This window comes from Trematomus bernacchii, unplaced genomic scaffold (assembly GCF_902827165.1).
Source record: "Trematomus bernacchii unplaced genomic scaffold, fTreBer1.1, whole genome shotgun sequence".
NCBI lineage: Eukaryota > Metazoa > Chordata > Actinopteri > Perciformes > Nototheniidae > Trematomus > Trematomus bernacchii.
Window position 1 is genome coordinate 10,377,523 of NW_022988050.1, and position 26,164 is coordinate 10,403,686.

The 26,164-nt window shown below is 41.9% G+C and overlaps 1 protein-coding gene across 3 annotated transcripts in view; it reads right to left on the minus strand.

The window, feature by feature from the left end:
- Positions 1–3,857: 3,857 nt before the first annotated feature.
- The window catches only part of usp54b (ubiquitin specific peptidase 54b), a 51,057-nt gene continuing 28,750 nt past the window's right edge, over positions 3,858–26,164 (minus strand). For 2 of the 3 annotated variants that reach the window (XM_034120170.1, XM_034120171.1), the window contains 14 exons: positions 25,562–25,667; positions 22,602–22,748; positions 19,251–19,400; positions 18,477–18,669; positions 18,051–18,233; positions 17,502–17,721; positions 15,794–16,180; positions 15,396–15,523; positions 15,146–15,307; positions 11,236–11,383; positions 8,061–8,896; positions 6,828–6,955; positions 6,606–6,737; positions 3,858–4,663 (listed from right to left, as the gene is read on the minus strand). In XM_034120170.1, coding sequence (XP_033976061.1) covers positions 4,577–4,663; positions 6,606–6,737; positions 6,828–6,955; positions 8,061–8,896; positions 11,236–11,383; positions 15,146–15,307; positions 15,396–15,523; positions 15,794–16,180; positions 17,502–17,721; positions 18,051–18,233; positions 18,477–18,669; positions 19,251–19,400; positions 22,602–22,748; positions 25,562–25,667 — 3,007 coding nt within the window. In that variant the 3' untranslated portion in view covers positions 3,858–4,576. Of the gene's footprint in view, positions 4,664–6,273; positions 6,414–6,605; positions 6,738–6,827; positions 6,956–8,060; positions 8,897–11,235; positions 11,384–15,145; positions 15,308–15,395; positions 15,524–15,793; positions 16,181–17,501; positions 17,722–18,050; positions 18,234–18,476; positions 18,670–19,250; positions 19,401–22,601; positions 22,749–25,561; positions 25,668–26,164 lie in introns of all 3 variants that reach the window. The other variant, XR_004555084.1, reaches the window with a different exon arrangement.

Consider the following 26,164-nt stretch of genomic DNA (forward strand, 5'->3'; position numbering starts at 1 on the left):
AAAACAACATTCTACAGTTTCTCTGAATTCAGGTCACTGGTTCCAAAAGGATGGCAGGACTATAAACACACACTGACATCAAATAACCATTACATGTACTCTCCCAGTACCGGGGAGAGGTGTGTGTGAAAGGTAATGGCTATTGATTCATCACCTTTTCTTTGCTCTGTTCTGCAGGGAATCCAGACATTTTATTTTTCAAAATCTCTGTCAAACTTTTAATTGTTACTTTGAGTGCGAAGCAAAAACGTTGACAACAAGAGGTTTTCTGAAGAAGTGAAAAGAGTGGTTATATATTTGTGTGTGTACACTATGAATGAGTGGGAGTCATTGAATGTGTGAAAGCATTTGGGAGGCCAGTGTATCACTGCTTACATCTAGTGGTAGAGGCACAAACTGCAGACTGGCCAACACTCAAATATATTCACTTGGAGCTCAACAAAGTAGTACCTTTGTAACCGTTTTATGACCACCAGATTTACAATAGAAACATTTATCCACTTGTTATTCTATGCATCTTTAGTTAATGTCAAACCATACCTATTTTCCACAATTGGAAAATTCATGTTATTGAAAAAAATGTAATTGACAAATGCATGTGTAGTTATGACACATGTAGTTCTTGCAACTCGAATATGCACTGGTCGAAAAAGAACCCTACTGAAATATTTTAAAAACCATTGACTGTATAGGTAAAAACACCAAACTACCACTGTGTAGAAATAGTTACTCTTAAAAGTCCTGCATTTAGAGGCATTTTGATGGAAAACTGCAAGTTTTTCATAAAGATATATTATTTAAATATAGAACGTGGACTAAAATCCTATAGGAAGAGGTGTATTGTCATAGGAATACATTACTTTTCATAAAGAATGCTGCATTTTCATAAAAATATTCATATATAATAGAAAATTGACCAAAATCAATAAATACAAAAAGATGTGACTTATTATTTAAGATTATAACCCTTCTATGGAAAGATTGTTTTGAATCAATTCATGACACAGCAGTATTTAAAAGGATTTGATTTGCCACAAGATCATTTTCACTTATAGGAGCAAGTGAGCACAGAGGTATTTAAAATAACATTGGTTTTGTGTCACTCCAACAGTCATTTATTGATGGTCCCTAAAACCATGTTCCGACAATCTGTTAAACTGTGCAAGAAGAATGTCGGTCCAGTATCCAACATAAAACTAACTTCATGGCCCTATAGTAGGCCTAATTCCCTCTTAAATTAGTAGAAGTATAACATGACAAGACAAATAAATACTGCCAGTGCCAGGTAAAGTAGCGTGCATTAAAACAGTAGGCCTACATGTGTATTGTTTTGAAATTGGTTTAATTTGTTCCAGCTTTTTTTATCCACAAATTCCTTAATTATATAACTCAGTCAAATCTGAACACACAGACTTGAAAAACAAATGTTTAGATCCAGTATATTCACTTACCGTGGACTCCGCTTTTCATATAAATTGAGTCCAGAGATCCGCAAAAAGACGCTCATTATAACTCTGGAACTAGCTTGGGATTCTAAACGTTTTTAAGTTTTCTTCAGTATAAATATACGTAGTGCTTGTTTTTTCGTACATAAAGGATATCATTACAAACAGGAACTTGTAATAGCTAACTCGGGATATTTTTATGTTTCAATTTACCAACATTTTGATAAATATAGGCTCAACAAAAACGGGTCTCAAGTTGTAGCCCACAGCTAACTGACCCCATTGGCGACATTCTACTTCCTGTTGACACCAGACCCTCCACAATGATGCCACTATAAATACAGAAATAAGTTCACGTCTGACAATTCACAGGAAGTTTTTCGCCTACATGATTAAATTGTATTGTTAGAACTCAAATTTCAGCATTTAAAAAAAAAAAAATGCAATTACTGTATTTTTGTCAGTGATGTGAGGATTATTTAGGAGGTCACCAAATTAGCATTTAATTGTTGGTGTATACATGTGTTCTATCTATAACTGGCCTAAACAATATTGACGTGGTCATTATGTCATGTTTAAGTAAGATACGGGAGCAGACACCTGTTTAAATATTTAAGGAGCTTTTTTTGGAGTTCCAATCATGGATTTTACAAGTATATAATGGGACAAAAAACATTTTCTGAAATAGGAAAAGTCTTAAAATGCTACTATATATCATTCGTAGATTTAGAGAATATAATAATGTGTTTCTTGGTTTGTATTTGGTCATTAACGTTTCTCTTCTCCTGATACTTTATTGGATTAATATTATTTATAAATTAACATTGTGACTTTCATTTTGCACCTGGACGACCTTTCTTTAGTTCTTCTTTACACTTATGGGTTGCTTGCCAATTTAACCAAGAAAACGTATATTAAAACATGATAAATGATTTATTGATTATATTTGGTATTTCATCCTGACTCTTGAAAGTAACTAAAGTTTAAAAACGAAATGTTCCACCACTGCCTCAACCAAAGGATGACACAGACATTTTACGGTGGTTACGCCCCCTGTGGGAGTGCATTGGTAATAACTTTATTGCAAAAATACAGGTTCCCTCTTTCCCCGAGCAACACCACCCCAGAACTGACACACACAGTCTACACACACCCACATACAATGCACCTGCAGTGGTAAACTCTTCACTCTCAGAACCTCTCGTGTCTCTCACCCTCACACTATTCACAAACACACACTTTCATCCTTTAGTTTACATTCATTCGCTCTTTCTCCCTTTTTTTTTTTTGCTCCCCACTACCTCCTTGTTGCTCTCTTTTTGCATTCCATAGGTTGAAACATAGCAGTTAGATGCAGAACAACAAAGTTCACCAGCAGCATTGAACATGAGATCTCCTCCACTCCTCCGTGTCTCTGCCAGAGTCCATGAGGGCGCCCGTGGGTGGGTGTGTCTGCCTCCTGGCTGTCTCCGATACAGGATCGTGAGGGAAGGTTGATTTGCATAGCGGACTCATGCGCTACAATTGGCTACATTCTCCCAAATCCAGAAACCCAAAAAAACTAACAAAAACAACAACAAAATCTAAATGAAAATAAAAACAGCAATGTTAAATACGCTCTCTGAGTTAAGTGCCAACCTTTGGTTTAGTTACAACGATCAATCAACATCAGTAAATTCTAAAAGAACTTTACATTGGCCAGTTGTTGTATAAGGACTTTGTTATTTGTATATATTATTAAATAGAATAAAGCATATAATAAATGTACTCTACACATGTCAGAACGCTCCTCAGTAAAGGGGGTGAATGAAGTTATAACTGTTCATACAACTGAGGAATGGTTGACATCTCTGAAGAAGATAGCTCACTGGCCGAAAATATACCTCTAATACATATATATCATATAAAGCATATTCATATTAGACATGTCACTGTCTCAGGCTGAAGATGAGCATTTCCTATTAACATCTGAGGTCTCAAACAAGTTTCAGTGGGAGGGGAAAACAATAGTGTGAATCTGTAAGTGCCACTGAAATTCACCTGAGGCCTTTAAGTAAAATAACCGCCATCGAGCTGCTTCTCAGTCAAATAGCTTTCGGAAAGTGCACTTCTGCCATGTAACCTTGTAAAGCGCACTTAAGTCAATCAATGTTTTCACTGATGAATACTCAGAGAAGGGTCTCCGAACGTACATACTCTCATTCCTACTCGACTTTCCTCCCCTGTGTCCAATTTCTGGTGCTACTGTTTCCGGTTTTGGAAGAAAAAGAGCAAGCGTGAATCAAAGACAGCAAGAAAGAAAGGAAAGAAGAGAAAAAAAGAAGCGCTTTTCTTGTTTAATCTCCCGGTAGAAACGGGAGAGCTGTCATTTAGGTCGGCGAGCAGGTTTGGGGGGGGGGGGGGGGGGGCGGAATCTCCAGCTAGACACTTGTGAAGTGCACTCCACTCCTATTTGAAAAGCAGACATGAGGAAGTACCACTTTAAGTTTATCAATATTCATTAATTATCATTATCAACATTCCATAAGGTCTTATTAATTAACATACAGGTTTCATACATGAGTTTTTCTGTACATGACTTTTTGTTATTAGTGAGTTCAGTCTCCGGGCGGGTTTACTGTGCGCGCACACAGGAAGAAAAAAACGAACGAAAAGAAAAAGAGAAAAAGTATGGCAGTCCATCTAAAAACAGACCCAGTTCGGCTATGTGTGCGTCCAACAGGAAATGCCCGTGAAGAAAGAGGAAGAGGCGTGGCTACTTAGTAGGGGTCTCCCCCCTGAGCTGAGGTTCCTTTAGGATGAAGGGGGTGAATTTACGCTCGCACAGAGAAACCTCTCTGGGGGGAGAAACAAGAGTCCCGGGAAGTAGGTGGGAAGGTTGAGGTTGTAGTTTGGGGGTCAGAGTGACTGCATAGACAGAATAGTAGGTCAAGAAAGGGGAGGGGGGGAGTAGGGGGAGGTAAGCGGGGTGCTGCAGGCGCTGAGGGAGGCTCTACGTCAATGCAGATGTGCATGTGTGCGTGCATGTTGTTTAAGGGAGGAGAAGGAGGAACATAATAGGAGTAGATCCTCCGGAGCCAATTCTAGGTCCGTCATGGCTGCTGCCCCCCCCCCCCCCACACTGTGAGACGTTAGTGAAGCAGAGTGGGACTCCGGTCAGAAGACACCTTGACCCCCGTCAGACACAGCCAGAAACTCCCTGTACTCCCTGTTAGCTCCTAAAATAAAAGAGGAGACAACAGGTCAGATTAGTATGAAGGTGCACTTGGAATTAAAACAGTGAGAGAAGTTTAAGAGCTGAACTGTGAAGTAGATTTGGAGCAGAAGAGATCAAGTATTTATTCACCTAGAAATCCATCAATCAGTTTGAGCGGCCACAAATGTTCTAGGAATTAAGATTTATAGAAGCATGGATTGTTCAATTTAGTATCCTGAACACATACAGATGTTCTGAACAAATAGCATAATCTGTACAGTTTAAATCTGTTTAAATGTGATATTTGGTGCAGCTTTTACATGACTGTACTTGATCCCTGATGTTCCCCATGTTCTAGTTAAATCTAACACTAAGTAGAACATGTTGTCCAACACGCTTTCACAACATGAATTATGTATTGAATACAAACCGTTCAAACACAAGATGTCGTTGTTGCTGCACCATTTTAGTTTAATTATTTTGTTCTCCCTGTCTTGTAATGTATACTGATCGACAATTTCAAGTCGTCATTTTACTTTTGGATCATTGAAATTTGACAAGAATTCAATGTAAAGTGAGTTGAGTCATCCACACATGTAAGTGTTATGAGCAAGAAATGAAAAGAATATATATATTTTGGTTGTCATGTGGTTAAGATGTCTTGTATTTATAGTAATGTATATTCCTTTTTCTAGTCATATGCCTAATTAATGTGTGCTTATGCTGTGTAAAAAATGTGTAGAGTATCATATTTCCTGGGAATTACCTTGAAATAGATTATAGAATACATAAAATACTAGAAACCTGCGTATTCATCTCCCTTTATATAAAATAATAATAATATCTGGGCAACTTGTTACATTGTAATCCACCTCACATCCGAAACTGATTTAAAAATGTGCCAGTGTCTAACCAACGTTTTTAGTCCTCTGTTTTGTAATTATAATATTACTGACACATTTCAGGTTCAACTTTCAGTTTAATGTATAACGTATCCATTCTGAAAAAAAGAATGTAAGAGCTGAAGTGATACAGGGTAAGAGACATTACTGAAAATATATATCAGAGAATAACAGCATCTCATAAAAGTATTTCAGATCGATGTGCTCCCACATTTAGGTGTGATTTTTGCACTTTGGAAGTGTGAACATCTGAGCCGTTTCCTCAGGATATCAAAACATCTCCAAAACAGAGAGACCTTTAATGACGCAAACAAACCAGACAAGGCTGCAGTTTATGTCTGTGTCATTTTGGCTTCAAAAGTTGGAGATAACCTGTGCGTGCAACTCATTTTGTGATCAGAGTGGGTCCTAAAAGAAGAATGATGAATTTAGATGGATAAAACTGTTTTTATAAAAAGGATGCACGTTGGAGTTTGTGGAATATAACCTGCCTTTCCACAGTATTTACAAATTAGTGCACGTCCACAGGATTGAGCTATGTGCTAATAGTGGCTTAGCCTACTTTGTGCCAGATGAGTTTGCCAGAAAACAAAATGTTCACCAAAATATTATCTGGAACTCAAAGTAGCGTAACCAAGGAGATGTGTGCAGTCCTCTTAAGCAGCTGAGTGGTATGTTCCTTTAAAGATTATAAAAGTCACGCCATACATGAGCCCAGCGCAGTGTTTACCTGTGAAGCGGAGGAGGGAAGTGGTGATGAGAAGGTGTTGGTGATGAGGAGGATGGAGGAGATGATAGTGGTGGAAGAGCAACAGGGATTCAGAAGAGAGGAAGTAAGCAAGCAGAGGCACTGACATCAGCCTGCTTCACCTTTGAGAGAGGTAAGAGAAGCAGAGAGAGGAGGACAGGTTGGAAAGCAGCACAAAAGGGAGAAATGAGACAAACAGCTGGAGGATAGAGCACAGGGATGTGTAAAAGCTCCACGGCGACGCCACATTCAGGCTGATGCAGTTTAACAGCACGGCCACAGGGAGGCAGAAGAGCACAGGAAGTCACACTCACAAAGCTGCGGGTTGCAGTCAGGCGGCCGCGGCGCGAGGTCACTACCGTGCCGCTCAGGCTCCGTCCAATTCGTCTCAGGTTCTCCCCATCATCAGGCCCCGCCCCCAAACGCAGATCCCGCAACGTCATTGGCTGCAAGGAGAAAATGTCAGTCAGACGCTGGGAAATGGATCCAATTGAAGACCTGCAAACGTTAGATGGGATCGGTTAAAAAGACGTTACCTTGTTGAGGTAGGTGGGGGTGCTGGTGCTGTCTGCCCCATACACACTCCTCTCCATGTCTGCGTTGGGGGTCTTGGAGCGCCCCTGCCCCCCCACCCTTGATATCAGCCTCTCTGATGGACTGCACCCTAAAAACACACAGGCGGGGCTGGAGGTCAAAACAGGAACACTCATGATGTCTGTTAGTTTAGTGGCAGCTTTTAAATAAACTCAACGCTATTTCTCTCCACGTTCTTAAATTAAGCTTTACATTATTTAGCCATTTCATATAATTATGGTCTGGCCCTTTATTAATGCAATATATCACACTTACTGAGTCAACTGTTCAAACACAAAATATTGTTTTTATGGTTGCCCCATTTCAGGGATTAAATATGTGTTTTGCATTGATATAAACATTTTTCAGTCATTTATATTTTCTTTAAACTTTGGATTTTTGGCTAAAATTGTATTTAAAGTTCTGTGATTTCAATAAGTAAAGTGACAGCATACCAAAAAGCCTCCTCGGTTAGGGGTGCTAGGCGATACTTTTTAATTTACCCAAATCAGCTGCAACAACCTGTCTGCAGAAATACTCTGGTGCTACCATTTTCTTATTATATACAAATGTAGGACATTTCAGTGTTAACATACTACATACAAAAAAAACGACTTCAAATGACAGCGGTATGAACATTACAGTAGTATAGGGTTTTTGCTTGTTTTACATTTCTAAACCATTCTAAACATGGTTTTTAATACAATGCTCTAGGTACATTTATAGGATTGACTCAAGTAAGGAATCTAACTTAACTATATACATACTGAATGTTCATTTCAATTTCTGTTTTGAGAATTAAGAACCACTGACAATTATTTTCAGTATCAATTCATCTTTTCCCTTTTGTACTGATTCATTGATAATAATTCATTCAGAAATTCCAAAGGCTCAAGGTAGAGACTATAAATTGCATGTTTGTTTTCCAAAACAATCTGAAAGCCAGATATTCTCTATTAACAATGTAAAACATAATGAAAGCTAATGCTTGTTCAATGGCTTATACAGTTACTTCTTTTGATGAAATTGTTGTTGATAAATGTTCTGATCATTTAAAAAATGACTAAAAGATTACTTTTAAGTTTCTGCTCTGTACAAACTTGTAGGGATGTGTGTGTGTGTGTGTGTGTGTGTGTGTGTGTGTGTGTGTGTGTGTGTGTGTGTGTGTGTGTGTGTGTGTGTGTGTGTGTGTGTACCTGTCCTTCCAGCCTGCAGACTGGCTTGGTAAAGGGAGTCAAGCTCAGACAGCTCAGCCTCTTCGCGGTCACAGCGGTGATCACTCTGTTGCCCTGGGGCATGCTGGGAGCTGTAGTGCCCTGGAGAGGACTGGCAACTGTAGCTGTGTTGCTGGCTGGTGGTCTGCGGCCTGATGGGGACACAGCGGTCCGGGGGGGTGTCGTACGGAGTCACCACGGCGTCGGGGCGGTCCAGACTCCAGGAGGACCAATGACGTGTGGCGCTGTCAGCCGCGGCTTCTTGCCCCGGCCAATGAGCCGCACCGGTGGGGGACTGAAGCTGGGGGGGCTGCCAGGGAGGTTTCCTTTGCTCGGAGCCTTCCAGAGGGGAAGATGGTGCAGGAGTATAGGACGGAGGAGGAGGACGTGAGTGTGTGTGTTCATGGTGTGTGGAGTGTGCAGTGTGTATGGTGTGTGTATCCCAGAGATGCAGAGGAAGCGAGGGCAGAGAGATAGCTAAGTGCTTCCCCAGGGGTCTGACACTCACCCCCCCTGCCTGCAGCAACTCGCACAGCCTCACCCCCGTCCCCTCCCTCCCATCCTCGCCTTCCTCCCCTCTCCTCCCCATGCATCCACACTCCTCCTCCTCCTCCTCCTCCTCCTCCTCTTCCTCCCCTCGGCTGGAAGGGGCGCAAGGGTGAGGGATGCTGAGGGTGAGCGCGGGTCGAGGGGGAGCGTGCCGATAGGGTGGAGGGGGCGGGCCCGGGCCCAGAGCAGCGTCCTGGTTGGGCGTTGCCTGGTCCTCTTCCTCCTCCTGATTGGGCGTCAGCAGTACTTGGACCGGGCCAGGCTGTCCACTGGAGGAGACAAGAGAGGGAGGGTGTCAGTCAGCATGCAGCACGAAAAAAGAAAAGGCCCAAAAACAGAGCTGCTCTGACGTCAGGTGAGTTACTGCATAGAGGGAAGGTCACAACTGCACACCAGGGTAAACAAGCAGAAAACACACACACACACACACACAAGCTTGCTTTCAAAAGGAACAAACAGCTAGGAACACACAATGATGCAGCCCTGTGCAAGCATCGCTTCGTTTGTGTATGGGTTCTCACTGCCATGCTGTTAATGACAGGCTGCTGCACATTCACCACACTGAACTCTCGGATCTGAACACATCCACCTCAAACATCTCAAGACTTTAATGTGATTATCAAAACAGCAATTTAGCTTCTGCTGCTCCGGTGCTGTGTCTCAACACTGAAAATAAACGTGGCTTCTACAATCTAGAGTAATTCAGTCTCGCGGGGGGACGCTATATTACTTTATTGATTTACATGCATTGATATGTGGAGAATATGATGTATGTTGAACATTAGAGGAGCCTCTCTGCAGAGACTCGGAGTGTGTGTGTGTGTGTGTGTGTGTGTGTGTGTGTGTGTGTGTGTGTGTGTGTGTGTGTGTGTGTGTGTGTGTGTGTGTGAACAGATAGTCTGTACATTTGTATTTTTAAAGACAGCGTGCGCAAACCTGTCTGTGTCTACGTGAACGCTGGCCCCCATCCCCCACATTAAGTCCCCCGTCTCTTTTCAGCCTTAGTAATTACCCAGCAGGCTTTGCAGCAGCGAGCTATAAATCAGAGGCGTGTGTTGATCAATAGAGGAGAGGAGGAAGGTAATAAAAGAGCCTGAGCGCTGAGCTTTACCTCCTCCTCCTTGCCTCCATCCTGCTGTTAACAGTTTGGATTTAACATTTATTCATTTTCATGCTGAGTTGAACTGAAACAGAGACTTAATCCGATGTTAACATGACTAAGTAAAAATCCACACATTGTAACACCCATGCGCAGTAATTAAGCTGTTTAAAGCGCAGCAGGAGGACTATATGTAATAATAATAAAGACCATTTTAAGTGTTAATTACCCTTTATGAGACACAATATCTGTAACTTGCTAACTCAGAAAAGTTTAACCTAAGATTCTAACATAAGAAAGAGTCTTGAAATGAAACTATATCATTGTAAAATATTTGTTATTTTGTGTGTTTTCTTTACATAATTATTGTATATTGTAAACTGTATTGACCATTTCTCTTTCATGCACTAGTGAATGTTGACCTTTCTTCTCTGCTTTCATAACCAGTCTTCATTCAGTTAGAAAGAAAACACCCTGAATTAACATTTCAGTGTTCCTTTTGCTAATGTTGTCTATTTTAACGTTTTTCCTATTTAAAAACAGTTAGCAATAAAAAAAAACAATTGCTTTAGTATAAGTAATAGCCTGTATTGTCTCCCATACAATTGTGACAATTGACCACCTAAACAAAAGTTGACATCTTTTTCTTGTCTTACCAATGGTGTGAAACTTAAAGAAATCCACATGCTTGGACCCCGTTATACTTGCCTGCAAGTCTAATAATTATCATGAAATGTTATTAATGATATATCTCAGCTGCGAGATGAGCAGCCTCACTCTTTTGAAATATTAAATGTGACACTCTATGACAACTGAAGCTCACTTTCCCTTCGTCACACAGCAAAACGAACACATCAGGAGGAGAACAGAGTGACACAGAAGCACAGCAGCACAGAGCACAGAGACACACAAGACAACAGCACAGGATCTGTGACTACAATGCACAGACACACAGAGACGGACTGCAGCTTTACAGTGAGTGCATAGAGGGACAGATCAGCGGCACACAGAGAGCGAGGGAAGCCTTGGCAGCGCACAGCTACAAAGAGCAGCACAACAACAACGATGCAGGGAAGCAGTGAAGCACGGAAAAGCCGAGAGCAACTCTGTCTCTCTTTTTATTCTCGATGGCAGCAACAGAGCCCAGCAAAGCAGGTTTTCACTGCACTGCATCAAACACACAGACACAAAAGAATACTGTATAAAGTCGAGTGTGTGTGAGACACATACACACATACACACATACACACATACACACATACAGCAGGATGTGAGAGTGCAGTGCATCTGGGAATTTAGGGCAGCCAGAGCTGAGGACACACATATGAGGGTGTTTTTGGACAGCCAGCACCCAGAGGACCCCCACTGAGGGGTCCTGAGGTGGGTTTGAGAACAGCTTGAGCCGAGGACACACACGAAGTGAAGGAGGGAGGGTGGGGAGGGAGGGGGTCTGATGTGGTTTTGAGACAGGCACCGCTGCGGACACATAAGGGGGGACAGTGGTGGTACCTGCGAGGCCCCTGTGGGCGGGCGCTTCCTGTCTCCCGTTCCATTTCCTGTTCCTGCCTGCGTTTGATTGGGCCCCCAGTGCTCCTCATGCACGCAGCTACAGCCAATCCGCTATGAGCGTTAGCCTCATGCAGGGGTCTGAGCACAGCTGAGGATGTTAACAACAGAGCGGGAGATAAGAAGAAGAAAGATATAAGGACGGAGTGGCAGAGAAAGGAAAAAGAGTGGGCGAACGCAAAAGTAGAAGAAGAAACATCAAAGAAGAATACCAGAAGGAAAGAGTAAAAGATAAAAGACAGAGACAAAATATGAGAATGACAGAACAGGTGAGACAAAAGGAGAAAATAGAAGCAGAGTAGAAGGAGTGGTTATGAGGGGGGCCGGCATGCATTACGCTCCTCTACTGTAAGTCAAGGTTTGTATTTATACATGTATAGAGTTGCAAAGTAGGAGGGTGTTGTTCTGTTAGGTGTAGTTGGAGAACTTGTTTACATAGGTTCATTTATACAAAGGTAAAGCCACTATTCATTATATTTCGCATTGACAACAAATGCGCAGTAGGAGCAGCTCAGATTTGCGTGTTCTTTTTTATAGCTATAGCTGCTGGGACTCATGGGTAACTAAGAATCTCACCATTAAACTGATGGGAAAAGACTATAAAGAATTAAAGCTGAAACACTTCAAACTCAAAATCCAAAACTTGTCTTATCTTTAAAACTAGATTAGGGCACTTTTATAAAATGAAATATCACATACTGTATAGTGTATGATAAATTAAAGTTTAATCAATAAGAATATAACATACCCAGGCGCAATGTAATTCACTTAGGTGTTTAACATCTCAAACTTGATTTGGACTGATATGACCAGTAACCTTTGATAGCTAATGTAAACACATGTAATACTAATAATCTACAGTATAACAAAGATCCCCGAGTTAGTTCTCTGAGTTTTTAAATTCTAAGAAGACTTTTATAGTGAGGGGAAATCCTTCCACACCCAGCATCTCCTCCCGCTTTGCAACTCTATTGTAAATGCATCGATATGTAAACGTGGACTGTAGTTAGTAAGTCAAAAAAGTCAAGATTAGATAAGAGAGGAGCAAAGTTGACGTTCATGAAGCCACAGACACCAGACAGAGAAAAAAGGTGAAATCCTTTAAGACAAAGCTTCCTTTGGTGCCTAGCCTTGTGAACGCACTCTGAAAGGGGTTACTTGTAAAAAAAGATGCGTAAGAGGACAACAAAAGAGCAGCCATCCCCTATCCTGGCTTGACTTTAAAGACTTTTGATTGATAGAGACAGAATAAAGGAAGGTTGGTGGCAGCTCTGTTGTTGTCGTTGGCTGTAACGTCCTCTAAAACACTGAGGCAGATTGTTTGGAGTCCGGATAAAACCATCAATAGGGATATGGGGAACCAGATTCTTTACGTAATCGCACTGATAGTGATGCCATCTGTTCGCTAGCAAGTCGTCCTTTCACTTCATCAAGGTTGAGTGTACTCACAGGGGTGTGTGTGTCTCTGTATGAGGTTGTGTGTGTGTGTCAGGTACATGAGGCTGAACACACTGAAGCACACACAGTAGGACAGACAGGACAGAACATAATAATCCCTGATATAGTTTTAGCTAGGTGCTGAGCTGGAGGGGAAAACCTGCACACCTGCCGTTCAGACAAGGCTCTCTTGCTCTCACACACACATTCAGACCAATATGTTCTTCAAATAGTAACACAGGCAGAGACAAATATGATTTGATATGATGCAAGGACCAAATATACATGAGCACACACACAAATACAAAGGAATAAGGACCACATCAAAATGACAGAGCATGTTGTTGAACTGTTTGTGTATTTAAATGTTTTTGCCTTTAAATTATTCAAGTCTAATCAGGCCCAAGTCACGTCTCAAGTCCTGATTGTGACTAGTGAAATTAAGTACATCGCCCCTAAATATGGACTAGCCACAGACGGATTAAACAGGACGGAGAGTCTACAGTCTTTAAGCACAGTTGGCCCGAGCTAATTGTTAATGTCGGCTAAGCTGCAAACTCAGAGGCAAAAAAAGGAGGTAACGCGGGATGCCAAACTCTGCAGTTCATCGAATCAGAACTGGCTCCAAAAGGAAGTTAATCCACAAGGATCTCCATGTTACATGCCCAACGTTACAGCATGAATAAACATGTTTATAGCCTGGAAAAAACACATCAATTATATTAAGGCTTAGCCGGGAGTTATTCTCTACCAACGACTCCTCAGAAACCAATGTGTGGCGTCACAGAGAATACATCCATATTATATACGGTCTATGGTGTCAACATGATATAATGCTGACGTTTAGCTGATGTTTAGGGTGTTAGCATGCACCTTAAATTAGCTAATCAGCCTAAATTGACACAATTAGCTGTACTTTTTTGTAGTACTTTATAAAATATATAAATATCCCTCCTGAGACTGCAATAGTCAGTATGACTCATCCTCATGGAACAATTAATGTCTGTAAAGATTTTCGTAGCAAGGCATCCGATAGCCGCTATTTTTTGGACAGAGATAAATTGGTGCAGGAAAAGATGAGTCACGCTTCCAAAACACTTGATCCTACACTTCCTATAAAGCACCTCTAAATGTTTTTGTAAGACCCCTCAGATACCCTCCTGCTATATGCTTAAACTTCCAAAACTCCTTGCCCCCAGCTTGAAAAGGTAAACGTTTAATCCCAAAGCCAGAAATTAAATGACTCATCTGTAAATCAAATTGTAGCATCAGAAGCTGCTCTAAAACCACAGAAGACATTACAGTCACATTATTCCCTGCGACAAATACATCGAATTTGACATGTGTAATTGGTGGAGTGGCCCTTTAAGTGTTACCTGAGTCTCACGTTTACAGCTCTGAATCACAATCTCACAACAACACACACACACGAAGATGCACTGCGACACAAATATACTCAAACACACACATCTAACAAGAAAAACACAACCCACAATCTTCCTGTGAAATGAGAAACACAAGCTCATTTCCCTAGAGATTTGAACTTGGACTGCGATTGAGATTTTGAATGGGAATCAGCCTGAAAAAGTTTCCCACTCAGTGATGGTCAGTGAACGTCCCATAGGAGTGCAGCAAGAGCTCAGCTGGAACTGTCAGACACAAACACATACACACACGCAACAAACACAAACACGCACGCAACAAAATCCCTCATGGATGACAGACAAAAAACAAATATATACAGTACTAAGAGTATCCTAACTGAAGTAATAGACAAATTAAAAATAACGACGGAGTGAGACAGATGGAGAGACAGACGAACAGATGGGAATGAGGACAAAGAGGAGACAGAGCACACAAGTCACTGCGACTGCTAAACGGGACAACAGGTGATAATGTGACCTTAGAGCTACAGCGGGCAGAATTGTAACATAAAACACACCATTTATTAGCAAGGATCGGCAAACCGCCTCACATCCCTCTAATTAAAAAGTCATAAACGTACCCTTGTGTTTTATTTTTGTCCAAAGTAAAACATTTAGATTGAAATTGTGTAATAGGTTAGTGATCTTTTTTACTATCTGGGGTATAAAACACTACAAAGTTGCCCTGTGCAGCTTTAAATGCAGTTGTCTTATTCATAAAGGGACAGTTCACACAAATGTACAGAAAATCAATATATATTCTCTCTTACTAATTCTGGTTTCTCGTCATGCACACAGTCTGCATTGGAGCTACTCTCCAGCAAAGACATAGTATCTTTAAACTGTTGTAAGTTTGAGTGAATATGTTTAATGTAAGTTGTGTGAACTGACCTCTTTCAGTCTCCTTAAAACCTTCTAACCTCTCCTGCACCCTCACTCCCTCTCATATATTCCTTTTGTCTCTCTCTTCACCCCCCCTTCCTTTGCCATACCCTGGTGTTGGAGCTGGTCCAGGTCCATGAATTTGCTGGGTTTGGGGTTAAATCCCATGGCCTTCTCTCGCTCCGCCTCCCTTCGCTTCAGCTGCTCCTGTTGGCGGGCTCTCCTCGCCACCTCCTCCTGCAGCTCGTCCAGCTCACTGCGCCCTCGGCCGCCTGAACAAAACGGAAAACATGTAAATGATCAAAAGGTCAAATGCTGTACTAACAGTAGAAAAAAGCAAACACATGCAGGAGCACACACCTGTGTTGGTGCCGCCGACCCAGCTGGGTGAGGGCAGCTCCTGCAGGATGGCACTGCTGCTCTTTGACTTTGGCACCGAACGCCAAGAAGGTCCTGACATCAGTACCCGTTTCTGTTGCCCCACCTCCCTGACATGATGAAAGAAAAAGAAAACAAGAAAAAGAGACAAGGAAGAAGAAGGAAGAAATGTTGAGGGAGGATCATACGTCTCTTGACGAATTTGTCCAATGATTGATTTGTTGTCCTGGCCACTATTGTAGGACCATTTTTTGTTGTTAATGTCCCATTCGTATTTCACGCTGATAACATGAGATTGAACGTGACAGAGAAACCAGGAGAGGGAAAGAAAATGACCGAAGGAGACAGAAAGGAAGAGACAGTAATTGATATTTGTGTACCTATCGGGGCTGCTGCTGTTTCTTTCACTGCTCTCGTAGCCACTCTCCATCCTCTGGATCAGACGCGGTTGGTGTTCCACCCCTCTCAGAGGCGGAGGGGGAGGAGGACCCATTGTCCGCCCGCCGCCCAGAGACCTGGGCTGTCCGACCAGCCCAAACCCTGCCTCACACTCCCCAACCTCCCTCCCTTCAGCCTCCTGCAGTCCTGGCGGTGTGGGGGGAGCAGGGCCTGCCAAGGGAAAGACGTCGTGCGGCTCCGGAGGCCGAGAGGGACCAGGCAGGGTGTTGTAGCCCAGAGAGGGGCCTCTCGGTCGGGTGAAGATGCTGTCGATGTTCAGGGCCTCTCTCCTGGGCCTCCAGGTCGGCCTGTAGCGGCCTCCAGAAGAACTACAGGCAAGGGGAGATGATGTTACATGGGAAAGTTATGTCATGATTGTTCTGCCAAAATAATCGAGATTTACAGTAGGATATTTTCTAGATAATAATACAAAAATTACCTTACGTGTTCCTAAGAAACAACCATTTGTGTTGAATCACAGATAAGGAAATCAATAATTATAAGGTATCCCTGCATTAATAAAGATTCCATTTTAAAAAGTAGAAGAAAGCAGAGTCTGTTTTCTGTCATACATGATAATTGCTGTATTTTAAAATCACTACCAAGATTTTGTATCACTTGTGAGTGTGCTTTATCTCAAGCCACAATACAATGCTAAACCGTACCATATCTAGATTGTATATTACATGACTCTAGGAGTGGAAAGAATACTATGATATCCCACCAAAATACAAGTTCCTCGACTTTTGAAAACTACTCAAAAAGTGCAAATGTATCTCTCAGTGAAATAAGAAGGTGGAAAACAAATTAAAGAGGGTATAGAGAGCTCAGTCAGTCCACCCACACAGAGCTTTAACCATTTAATGAAAAAACAATACCGAAGTAACAAATCTTTTTTTATACTTCAAAGCGCTTTTTGTGTTTAAAGTACTTTAACTTAAGTATGGTCTTAAATGCAGGACTTTAACATATATTACATTGTTTTACCACTGATTATTATAATAAGTGACTAATTATAGAAAGGACTCTACAGGGAAATAAAAAAACGTTTGTCCACTTTTTATTTGATACGGTGAGTTTGTTATTGTGTCACATGACGTTGTTACCAGAAGACGAAATAGCAACCGTGACGGAGATTTTGTGTTGTCAGAGTTTGGTGTGTTGGAGTACAAAAAGCATAGTTTAGTGTTTTCTTAAAGATGTTCAGTGTCATGGCTGAAGCTTAAGCAGATTTTGACAATACAACTTCTCTGTTTTGCGAATGCCCTCTGCAGCGTACTCGCTCAATACTGGACCAACTGCAAACATTGTTATCCCCATTCGTTACTTAGACATAGAATCATGGGAAAATATGTGCCAGGTTGGAAAATACTAAAGTCCCCCAATAATAAGGAGTATCTGAATACTTTTATCATCACATATTAATTGCATGGTGTACTGAATTTAGCATAACTTAATATTCAGACAATGCCTTGTTTTGTTTTTTATGCTGCTGCAACGCAAACATGTCCCAATTTGGGATCCATAAAGTACCTCTTATCTTATCTTATGATATTATGAGAACATTTAAAATACAACTTTACCCAGTTTTAATGTGAATTCAAGATGGTCTTAAGTGGGAAGTGTTTGTGTGCGTCAGCAGTGCAGTACCTGGACTTGCTCTCACTGCTGGTGCTTTCATCCTCCCAGTGGGGGCCCCCAACCCCGCCCTCACAGCCCCCAACTCCTGACGAAGAGGAGGAGGACAGGGGACGAGACGAGGAGGAGGAGGAGGTGAGTGGCCGGCGGGAGGAGAGGAGGAAGACGGCCGTCTCCTTGTACTCCTGCAGAGGAGGAGAGGAAGGGCGGGGAGGACCCTCCACTGCTGACTCTGAACGTGGGAGAAGAAAGGCAGAACAAGTAAATCCAATAACTTTTGGATTCATCCCACAGGGGGGCAATTATGTAGACAACAGTGCTAGTAAATATGAGAATAACCAGTATGGAGGTGCATAACCTAAAGAGACTGCAGTGGAGAAGCACAAAGCACTTCATTACCACTAATTGCTCTTACTTGTACCTTAAACAAGTACCGCAGTTGAGTACTTTCTCCCTGAAAGCACTGCAGTCACTTTGTGTGTTCGGCGCTGCCAACAATGCTAACAATGTTTTCTAGTTTAACTATGTAACTTTACAACTGGATTTGAAATGCCGTTTTACCTCCAGCGTCGGCACCGTGCTGCGGTGTGCCGATGTCGTAATTACACACCACCGTGGTCTGGGACTCGCTGGAGAGGTGGCTTCCCGTGGACTGGTGGAGGGATCGGCTGCGGGTGGCGCGGTGACTCGAGCTGTCAGTGGAAGAGTCAGTACGAGTGTCGCTGGATATAGACGGCTCCCGACCTGAGATAGAAAAAAAGATTTTAAGAAAAAAAAGAGGGATTACCTTTTAGTTAATCCTGTATCTCCATATGTTTACAGTGAAAGGGCATGGGAAATAAGTTCCAGCTCTGCAGTAGAAAATCAGAAGTTGGATTAAAGGGTTGAAGGTCAGGGCTTTAAATCTGTAACCTCACATGCCCCCCCGCGTGGATGATAAACACTGAGTAATCTGATCTGTAGCGGAGTGTGTCGTCTTTGCTGTACCAGAGTCTTCGCTGTCGTAACCGGCCTTGCTGCTGCAGTGCTGGAGCTCCAGCTGTGGGTTGGAGCTGGTACAGGGGTTGGAGCTCTCCTGCAGTATCACCGGCGTCCCACGGGGGTCAGCGTAGAGCAGCAGCAGGGGCTGATAGTGGCCTTTGATACAGCGAGACACCACGTCCTTCCACTTAGGGCCGATCTGGAAGTGCAGCAGGGCATCACACACACACGCATAAACATACATATGAACCCACACACAAGCATACATAAAGAAAATCTATCTGTATTAGGATATAATATTACGCATATTCCACAAAAACCAGAAGGTCAAACACACACTGTGCTGCTCTGTGTCCTTATTGGTATCATATTATCACAGTTTTCCATTAGCTCAATAACCTAATATGCCAAAGTGTACACCGGGACTGATAAAAGGGTCAAGGACACTTTATATCACACTTTGACACAAACGAACCCGGCTTTCCTCAATACTGTATATCATTTCCCAGCCCTATAGAAGATAAATCATGAAGTACTGCACCATAAGACCAGTTCTAGCACATAAACCTGCGGCAAGAATAAAACAAAGGGCGGGATTAAACATTTAAACACATAATCAATCGCGAGCTGCCCCCGCTGACCATGCAGCAGTGGAACTAACACACAGCGTAGTTCTTGTCATCGCAGCTGCACTCGCAGGCACAACTGGAGATGCAGCAGATATTGTAGCAGCACCCCCTTCCCTGTGTTGCAGCATGCAGCCTCCAAACTGTGTCTCACCTCTTTGACTTGGGCGTCGTCGAAGTACATCCACTTGCGTATCTTGGTCTGGAAGAAAAAGGTGGAGTAGTGCTTGCCGTAGTAGCACACCATGCCCACCAAGTAGAGCTCCGCCTGGCGAGCCCTCTCCTCTGTCACACGGTAGAACAACTACAGAGAGAGAGAGGGAGAGAGGGGAGGAGACAGGGAGGGAGGGAGGGATGCAGGGAAGAGAGGTGTGCAGCAGGGGGGGGGAGATAATGTTAATACAAGCACATTTTTGCTCACCTGGTTCATCTGCTGTATACAGTTATACTTCACTTTCCTCTCATTGCATACTGTACATACTGCACAGTGATACACATTTATACTGCAGTTAAATGCAGAAATGATGGACAGACCTCACATTAATACTACTGCTTTGCACACCTTACGTAGGCAGTACAATGGGATACAAGTTAGGGGTTTAAGACCATGACCTTCTGTATCATTCTATTTTATTGTGTTCTGTTTTGTTATTCACATGCTGCTGCAAAAGCATATCCTTACTCACTGATCTAGGAATGCAACCAACAACTACTCTAATTATGGATCACCTTTGTAAGTCAATTCTTCCTCATAAGTTTACACACAATTTCCATAGATAAAGTAACTTCCTTTAAATTCCCAACATTTTCAAAAAGGCATTCTCTGATTTTTGTTGTTGTATTAGTTGATTAGTATCATTAGGAAACTGCACTTTAGAGTGACAGAAATAGTATATTTTCCTTTGTTTTTTCAACAAGCACTTGTTTAGCATACTGCAAGCAGAAGACCTGAGTAAACGTATCTGTTTATTTATCCCAGGTAAAGTCATTAGGACAATATCCAACAATGTTCAACCACATGGCCTTTCTTCCTCATATCTTGCAGCCATACACTACTAACAATCTAAAAACTCATGGACATTCAATATACAACCTAACAAAAATCCTCATATTTTAGAAGTTGGCTCCAGCAAGTGCTCAACATTTCTGCTTGATAAATGACCTAATGTTATCTATTTATTGTAAAAGATGAATCGTTTCAGGACCACAACAATCTAATAGAGGAGGGATAGAACATGAAAGTGTACCAGGGAAGCTGAGAAGAGAGAAATCTGAGGACAGACAAAGAGAGAAAGGGAAAGCAGTGGAAGAGGATGAGGGATTCAGGAGGCAGATGGATTCACTTCCGCTGATTTGAACGCGCAGACAAAAGCAGAGAATGCGATAGATTGTGCCTCCGATTTGTATTTGACAACTAGCTTCATCTCGCAACCGCGGGATGATAACGAGGGGAAGCGGCGGCGGGCGGAGAGGGAAGATAGAAGATAGAGGGAAGAACTTGACTCATTGTAACACATAGTCATATTCACTGATCCATTATTCATGGATATCGCTTCAGAATGCGTCTGGAGATGTTACAGTGGCATTAAAATGCATCAACATTACTCAGTCATGACACAGAGTATCAGGGGTCGTGAGTGTGTGTGTGTGTGTGTGTGTGTGTGTGTGTGTGTGTGTGTGTGTGTGTGTGTGTGTGTGTGTGTGTGTGTGTGTGTGTGTGTGTGTGTGTGTGTGTGTGAGAGAGGTGTGAAAGCAGAAGCTCTAACAGCATAATGGAAGTCAGGTGTTCCATTGTGTGGCGTGTTTTCATTTCTCATTTCAGTGTGAGCTGCAACGGGATTGGTCGAGTTTCCTGGCCTCTGACGCATGCACATGGTTGTATTCTGTATTTATGATTGTCATTAAGTGTGTATTTGAGTGTTGAGCACATTTAGTAGTATATGTGTGTCCTTGAAAGTGTTTATATCTCGATGCTGGACCACTAGTGTGTGTTTCAACATGCCTCGGGGTATTTGCACCTCTGATGTGGGGGTTAAGTTTCTGGTTTTGTTTATTTAGAGAGGGAATATAATATTAATCATACTTTTTCCTGCGTGTGAAAATACATTGGGGTTTCTGGAGTTCCAACTAACCCAAAAACTATGAAATTAAATATTTTTTCTAGCCTGCCTGCGTCATCAAGCCATCAGATTGATATCTACTTCCTATGTCACTATATGACGTACATGCCTGTAAATGTATGTCAAGTGTTAAGCCCTCTCCATAGGGGGAGAGTTCAGCTGTGTGCCAACGGAGGGCTGTTGTTAAGCGTGGATCAGCATTTATTTGAATATTCAACTATTTACTGTATAAACAAATATTGGCATTTCTGTGTAGCCGACGTGCTGAAATAAAAAATTAATACCATGGCCGGCTGAGACAAAAGTTTGAGTTCAAGTGATTATAGGAGCCGTCTTAAGGTCCTGTCATTTACTTTTTTATAGAAAGCCCTGCCTATGTTGCACATTTTTAATATAGAAGACCAATTTATCTCTTTTTGTCTTCCCTTTCATGACAGGCAGGAAGAAAAAAGAATTATCCATTCATGAAATGGGAGCAAGGCCACATCAGATTTCATTGCCACTCGTCACGATTCAAGCACTTAAACTTAACATATCACGTAGCCTTCGGTACTCGACTTCCCACGCAGAAAATATGTAATAAGTAAGAGTAAGCCTAAAGCCTAGGGAAAAAAAGGATTGTAATCTGGTTTAAGAAGTTAAAAGATTTCTTTACATTTCTAGAGGGAGTCAATTTGCAGGATGGCCCATGTTATTTGAATGTGATGTCCATGGGAATTAAGATGGAAACGTAACTATAGCGTTTGCAGCAAAAAAGTACTTTTAATATGTTGTGGTCTGAAGATCCACATTTGACTTGCTGTTGAAAATCTCATGAACCAAAATGATCAAATGTAAAAAAAGGGGGTAAAATCTGATCCTTAGAGAACTTTTTTTTTTGTAATTGCAGTAAAATATTCTCAGAAGTCTTGTGGACCAAGCTCAACCCAAATATATAAGTATGAGTAAAATCTGATACACAGAAGCACCTGGACTCTAATAATTTCTGCTTGGTCATCCCATAACACCACAGATTTTGAAGAATTATAAATATATATATATATTCTTTTAATAAATTGATAACCATTGGTGAGTTTTTATATAGTTTTTTTGATGGATTTGTCTAATTAAAAAAGGATAACATATCTGAAATATTTTCACTTGACAAATGTTACCAAAAAACAAGGACGGTTATGTTATTGTATGTCAACAAAATATCTATTAGGGGAACAGAGGATAAATAAAAAATGTGGCAGAATATTTTATTTTGGAGTGGTAGTTTATTTATATTTATGTCAGAGTTCGGGTGTACGTGCTTGGCTGCTCTCATTGACATGTGTAACATATGCTAATGTATTTTATTGACCGTATTATGTGTGTGTGTTATGTGTGTGTGGTCCCCTCACATCTCCCAGACGCAGGCAGGTTCCCAGGCTGTGTATGACGTCCTCCGCCAGGTCAGAGTGGTCCGAGTCCCACACCAGGCCGATGGACACGATCTCCGGAGAGTTCATCAGCACCCGGCGGATACGCAGCACCTCCCCACAGTTACTCTGGGAGAGGGAGAGGGAGAGAGGGAGAGAGAAGAGTGGCGTGTGATCAAACTGGTTTATTCATCCTGTGTTAGAGTGTGACAGTAGTCGCTAAAACCATCCCTTTATTTGGCAGAGATGCATGCAGATACACACACACGAATAAACTGAGAATGAGGGTGAGAGATAAAGGAATGTAAGAGAGGAAAGCGTTGCTGTGCTGAGTTGTATTTGTCCCTTGAGCCTTCTGTTGAGTTCAGAACCGTGTGTTCTGAATCCTTCCTTTGAGTCATGACCCACCGCAGAGCTGGTGCACACACACACACACATAAGCGCGCACACACACATGCAGTGCTGGCAGAGTGTGCTCGGAAACAGCCTGAGAACACCCTGGCAACCACACACTTTGCCAAACACAACAGTCTCACACACACACACAGAGCTCTGCCTTTGTGGGCGGCATGCTGTGTTGCACTGGCACCGAGATGGCAGGAAGGTATTTTGCCAGGGTCTGCTTCTAAATTCAGCCAAAACAGCAGAGCACCGAGACACAGGCTATGCGCTAGCTGAGGACACGCAGCCTCAGTGAGCTCTCACTGCTGGGAAAAGCCGCTGACAATATCATTCATCATCACATGATCGTACACACAGATCTGCTCTGCTTCAACAACGCTGATCAGTGTGGTCTCAGCTCCGAGGGTTATATGCAAAGATGACTTTCCTTTTTTTCTTCCCTTTTTGTGCCGTGGCCATGCAGGCCTTTCCAGGAGAGAGTGAGTTATATAACAGTGCTGCCGGTCAGAGGATGCTGTAGGTTTGCAGAATGCTGATCGTGGCATTCTTCACAGCAGAATATAACAAGTTTAGGGAAATGTTTGTGCTTATGATTCCTCACGACTCCATACAGCACTGACATAAAGAGACAATCTCGCTTTATCAATGGAGATGCTGAGGAGGCAGATCATGTAGGATTGGTGAAAATTGAACCACCACACATCTACAGAGGCGGTATGAAAACATACTATATGTACTTATTGTTTGGCTCTGGAAGATCAACAACATGGATATATGGCAACAGTATAGCCATATTATCTAAATCTATTAGTTTAAAGCACAAATCAAAGGGGCCCAATTACGCTTTTTGGGGTTTTCTCTTTCCTGTAGTTTGTTGAAATGGTCTGCAAAGGCTAAAATCCCAAAGTTCCCTGCTGAGGGAGTTTCTCTCCCACACTTTCTCTTAACTTTTACTTCCATACTTTTACTTTGAGCAAACGGAGCATTTCAAAAACCATCCCAAATGTGTTTGGATTTTAATCCTATTATATATCCTACATCCTATGAAATGCTAAACCCTTATTGGTTTATGATTTTATGTGAAACCACTGAAAAAATAAACACCCTGCCTTTTTTAAACCAGTTAAAAGAAAACTGAAAAACACAAAAAACTGAAATCTTTCAATTTAGGAATACAAGTAATTAGAGTAAGAAAAGGATTGGAAACAATTGATGTCTTGCTTTTTAATAAAAATATTTACCATTTTAAATGTAGTTACTTTATAAAGTGGTAAACAAGCACTACAGCATCTATATATCAAATATAATTAACACATGAGCTTACTTTAAATAACTGTAAAATTAAACTCTAGAACTTCAGTGGAGAGTCTTGGGTCAACTCTTTTGCACAAAGCAAATATCCTCCCACTCTACAGTATCTCCCAGCAGCCTCGCTCCCATCCAAATACCCTCACTGTGTTTGAGCAAGGCCCAATGTGGTATTAACGAAAGATCAGCGCTGCAAGTGGTGGAAGATAAACAGAGGTGAGACTCCCGCAGGACTCACATTCTTCAGGACGAGTATTTTTGACGCGATTGTTTCCAGCACAATTACATTTTCTTTTTATATCATTGTGCAAGACAATGCTGATCATAAACTGTGAAGGAGGGCGATGAAGAGAACTCAGAAAAAGCTACCGGTAATAGAAAGTGGGAAGAAAAATGAAAAGAAAATGAGCTGCTGATTAACACAGAACAACAAAAAAAGAAAAACAACAAAACTACCAATGGTTACGCTGCAAATTATATTTAAAAATGGGATTCCATCATCCTTCTATTTTCTGGGGGGGGGGGGGGGGGACCTTCTTTCCAAATTAGAAAGAAGACATTTTCTGATTTTACATATTTGATGACACAAAAAAATAGAAGAGTGGTTCAAATAAATATTTAAAGTGGACCTATCATGCTATATTTGAATAATATAGTGTAGGACCATATCTATATAAAGCATATTTATACTTTTTTTTTTTCAAAATACCAAACAGATCATGCATTTTAGCCATGCCTCATTTCGCTCAATTTGACATTTTTTAGCTCTGTTTTTGCAAGGGCTGATTCTGTGAGAACAGCACCATCTACTGGCCTGGCATATGTACTACAGCGTCTCCAGCGCTTTCGAACGGCAATGGCCGTGGCTGTCTCCTCCTGATTGGTGGAGTTGGCCCAATAGCCGTAGCGCCACTGTCCTGACGTCAGGACAGTGTTTAAATCTGGATCAGTTTTTATCAGATCCGTTGCAGACCCTTTTTTAGAGATTTGGGTATGGAGGAAAATAGAGAGGGTTGTGTTTTCTGACACTTGGTGAGTTCCCTGGAACACCGGGGACACATATTCATGTTTAAAAGACGTACAAAAGTGCATTTTGCATGATAGGTCCCCTTTAAAGCACAGTTTATATTTTGTACACTGTTGTTTTTACGTGTGTGTGTGTGTGTGTGCGTGCGTGCGTGCGTGCGTGCGTGTGCGTGTGCGTGTGTGTGTGTGTGTGTGTGTGCTCTCACAGGGCAGTTGCGCAGGTCTCCCATGTTGCTGGCGTTGCGGAGCAGCTCTCCGAACATGTCCGGTGTAGCTTTCTCTCTGCACTCCAGCATCCTCACCGCCTGGTTGCTGCAGAACGGAACAAACACACACACACAGCATTCTTTAAAACTCGATCTGGTTTTTTTTCTCCGTTTCGATACCGTGCAGTAATCTGCAGGCAATTGTTTCATTTCCTTTGGTATCCCTGGCTGAATACCTGTTGAAAATCTATTAATCCTACAGTGTGTTGTTCATTTGGCTTTGCATATTGCTTAGGCAACTATTCCCACACATGTACTCTGAGTCAGTCCCGCAGGCTTTTTCTCATCTGCTTTAATAATAGGAAATAAAGGGAAGGGAAAAGAATAAAAGGAAATCTAGATTATACAATCATTAAGGCTGTGAAAAAGATTAATTTTTAGCAAGTTTCATAATATTGTGTGACAGATTATGATCTTTGACCTTCCTAAAGCGGTCTTGCTAAAAGAAGATTTCCCCACGAGGAGCAATAACAGAACAGAAACATTAGTTTTTATTAAAGTTCATCTTCAGCTTGCATAATTTCTTGAAAAAACAAACTGTTT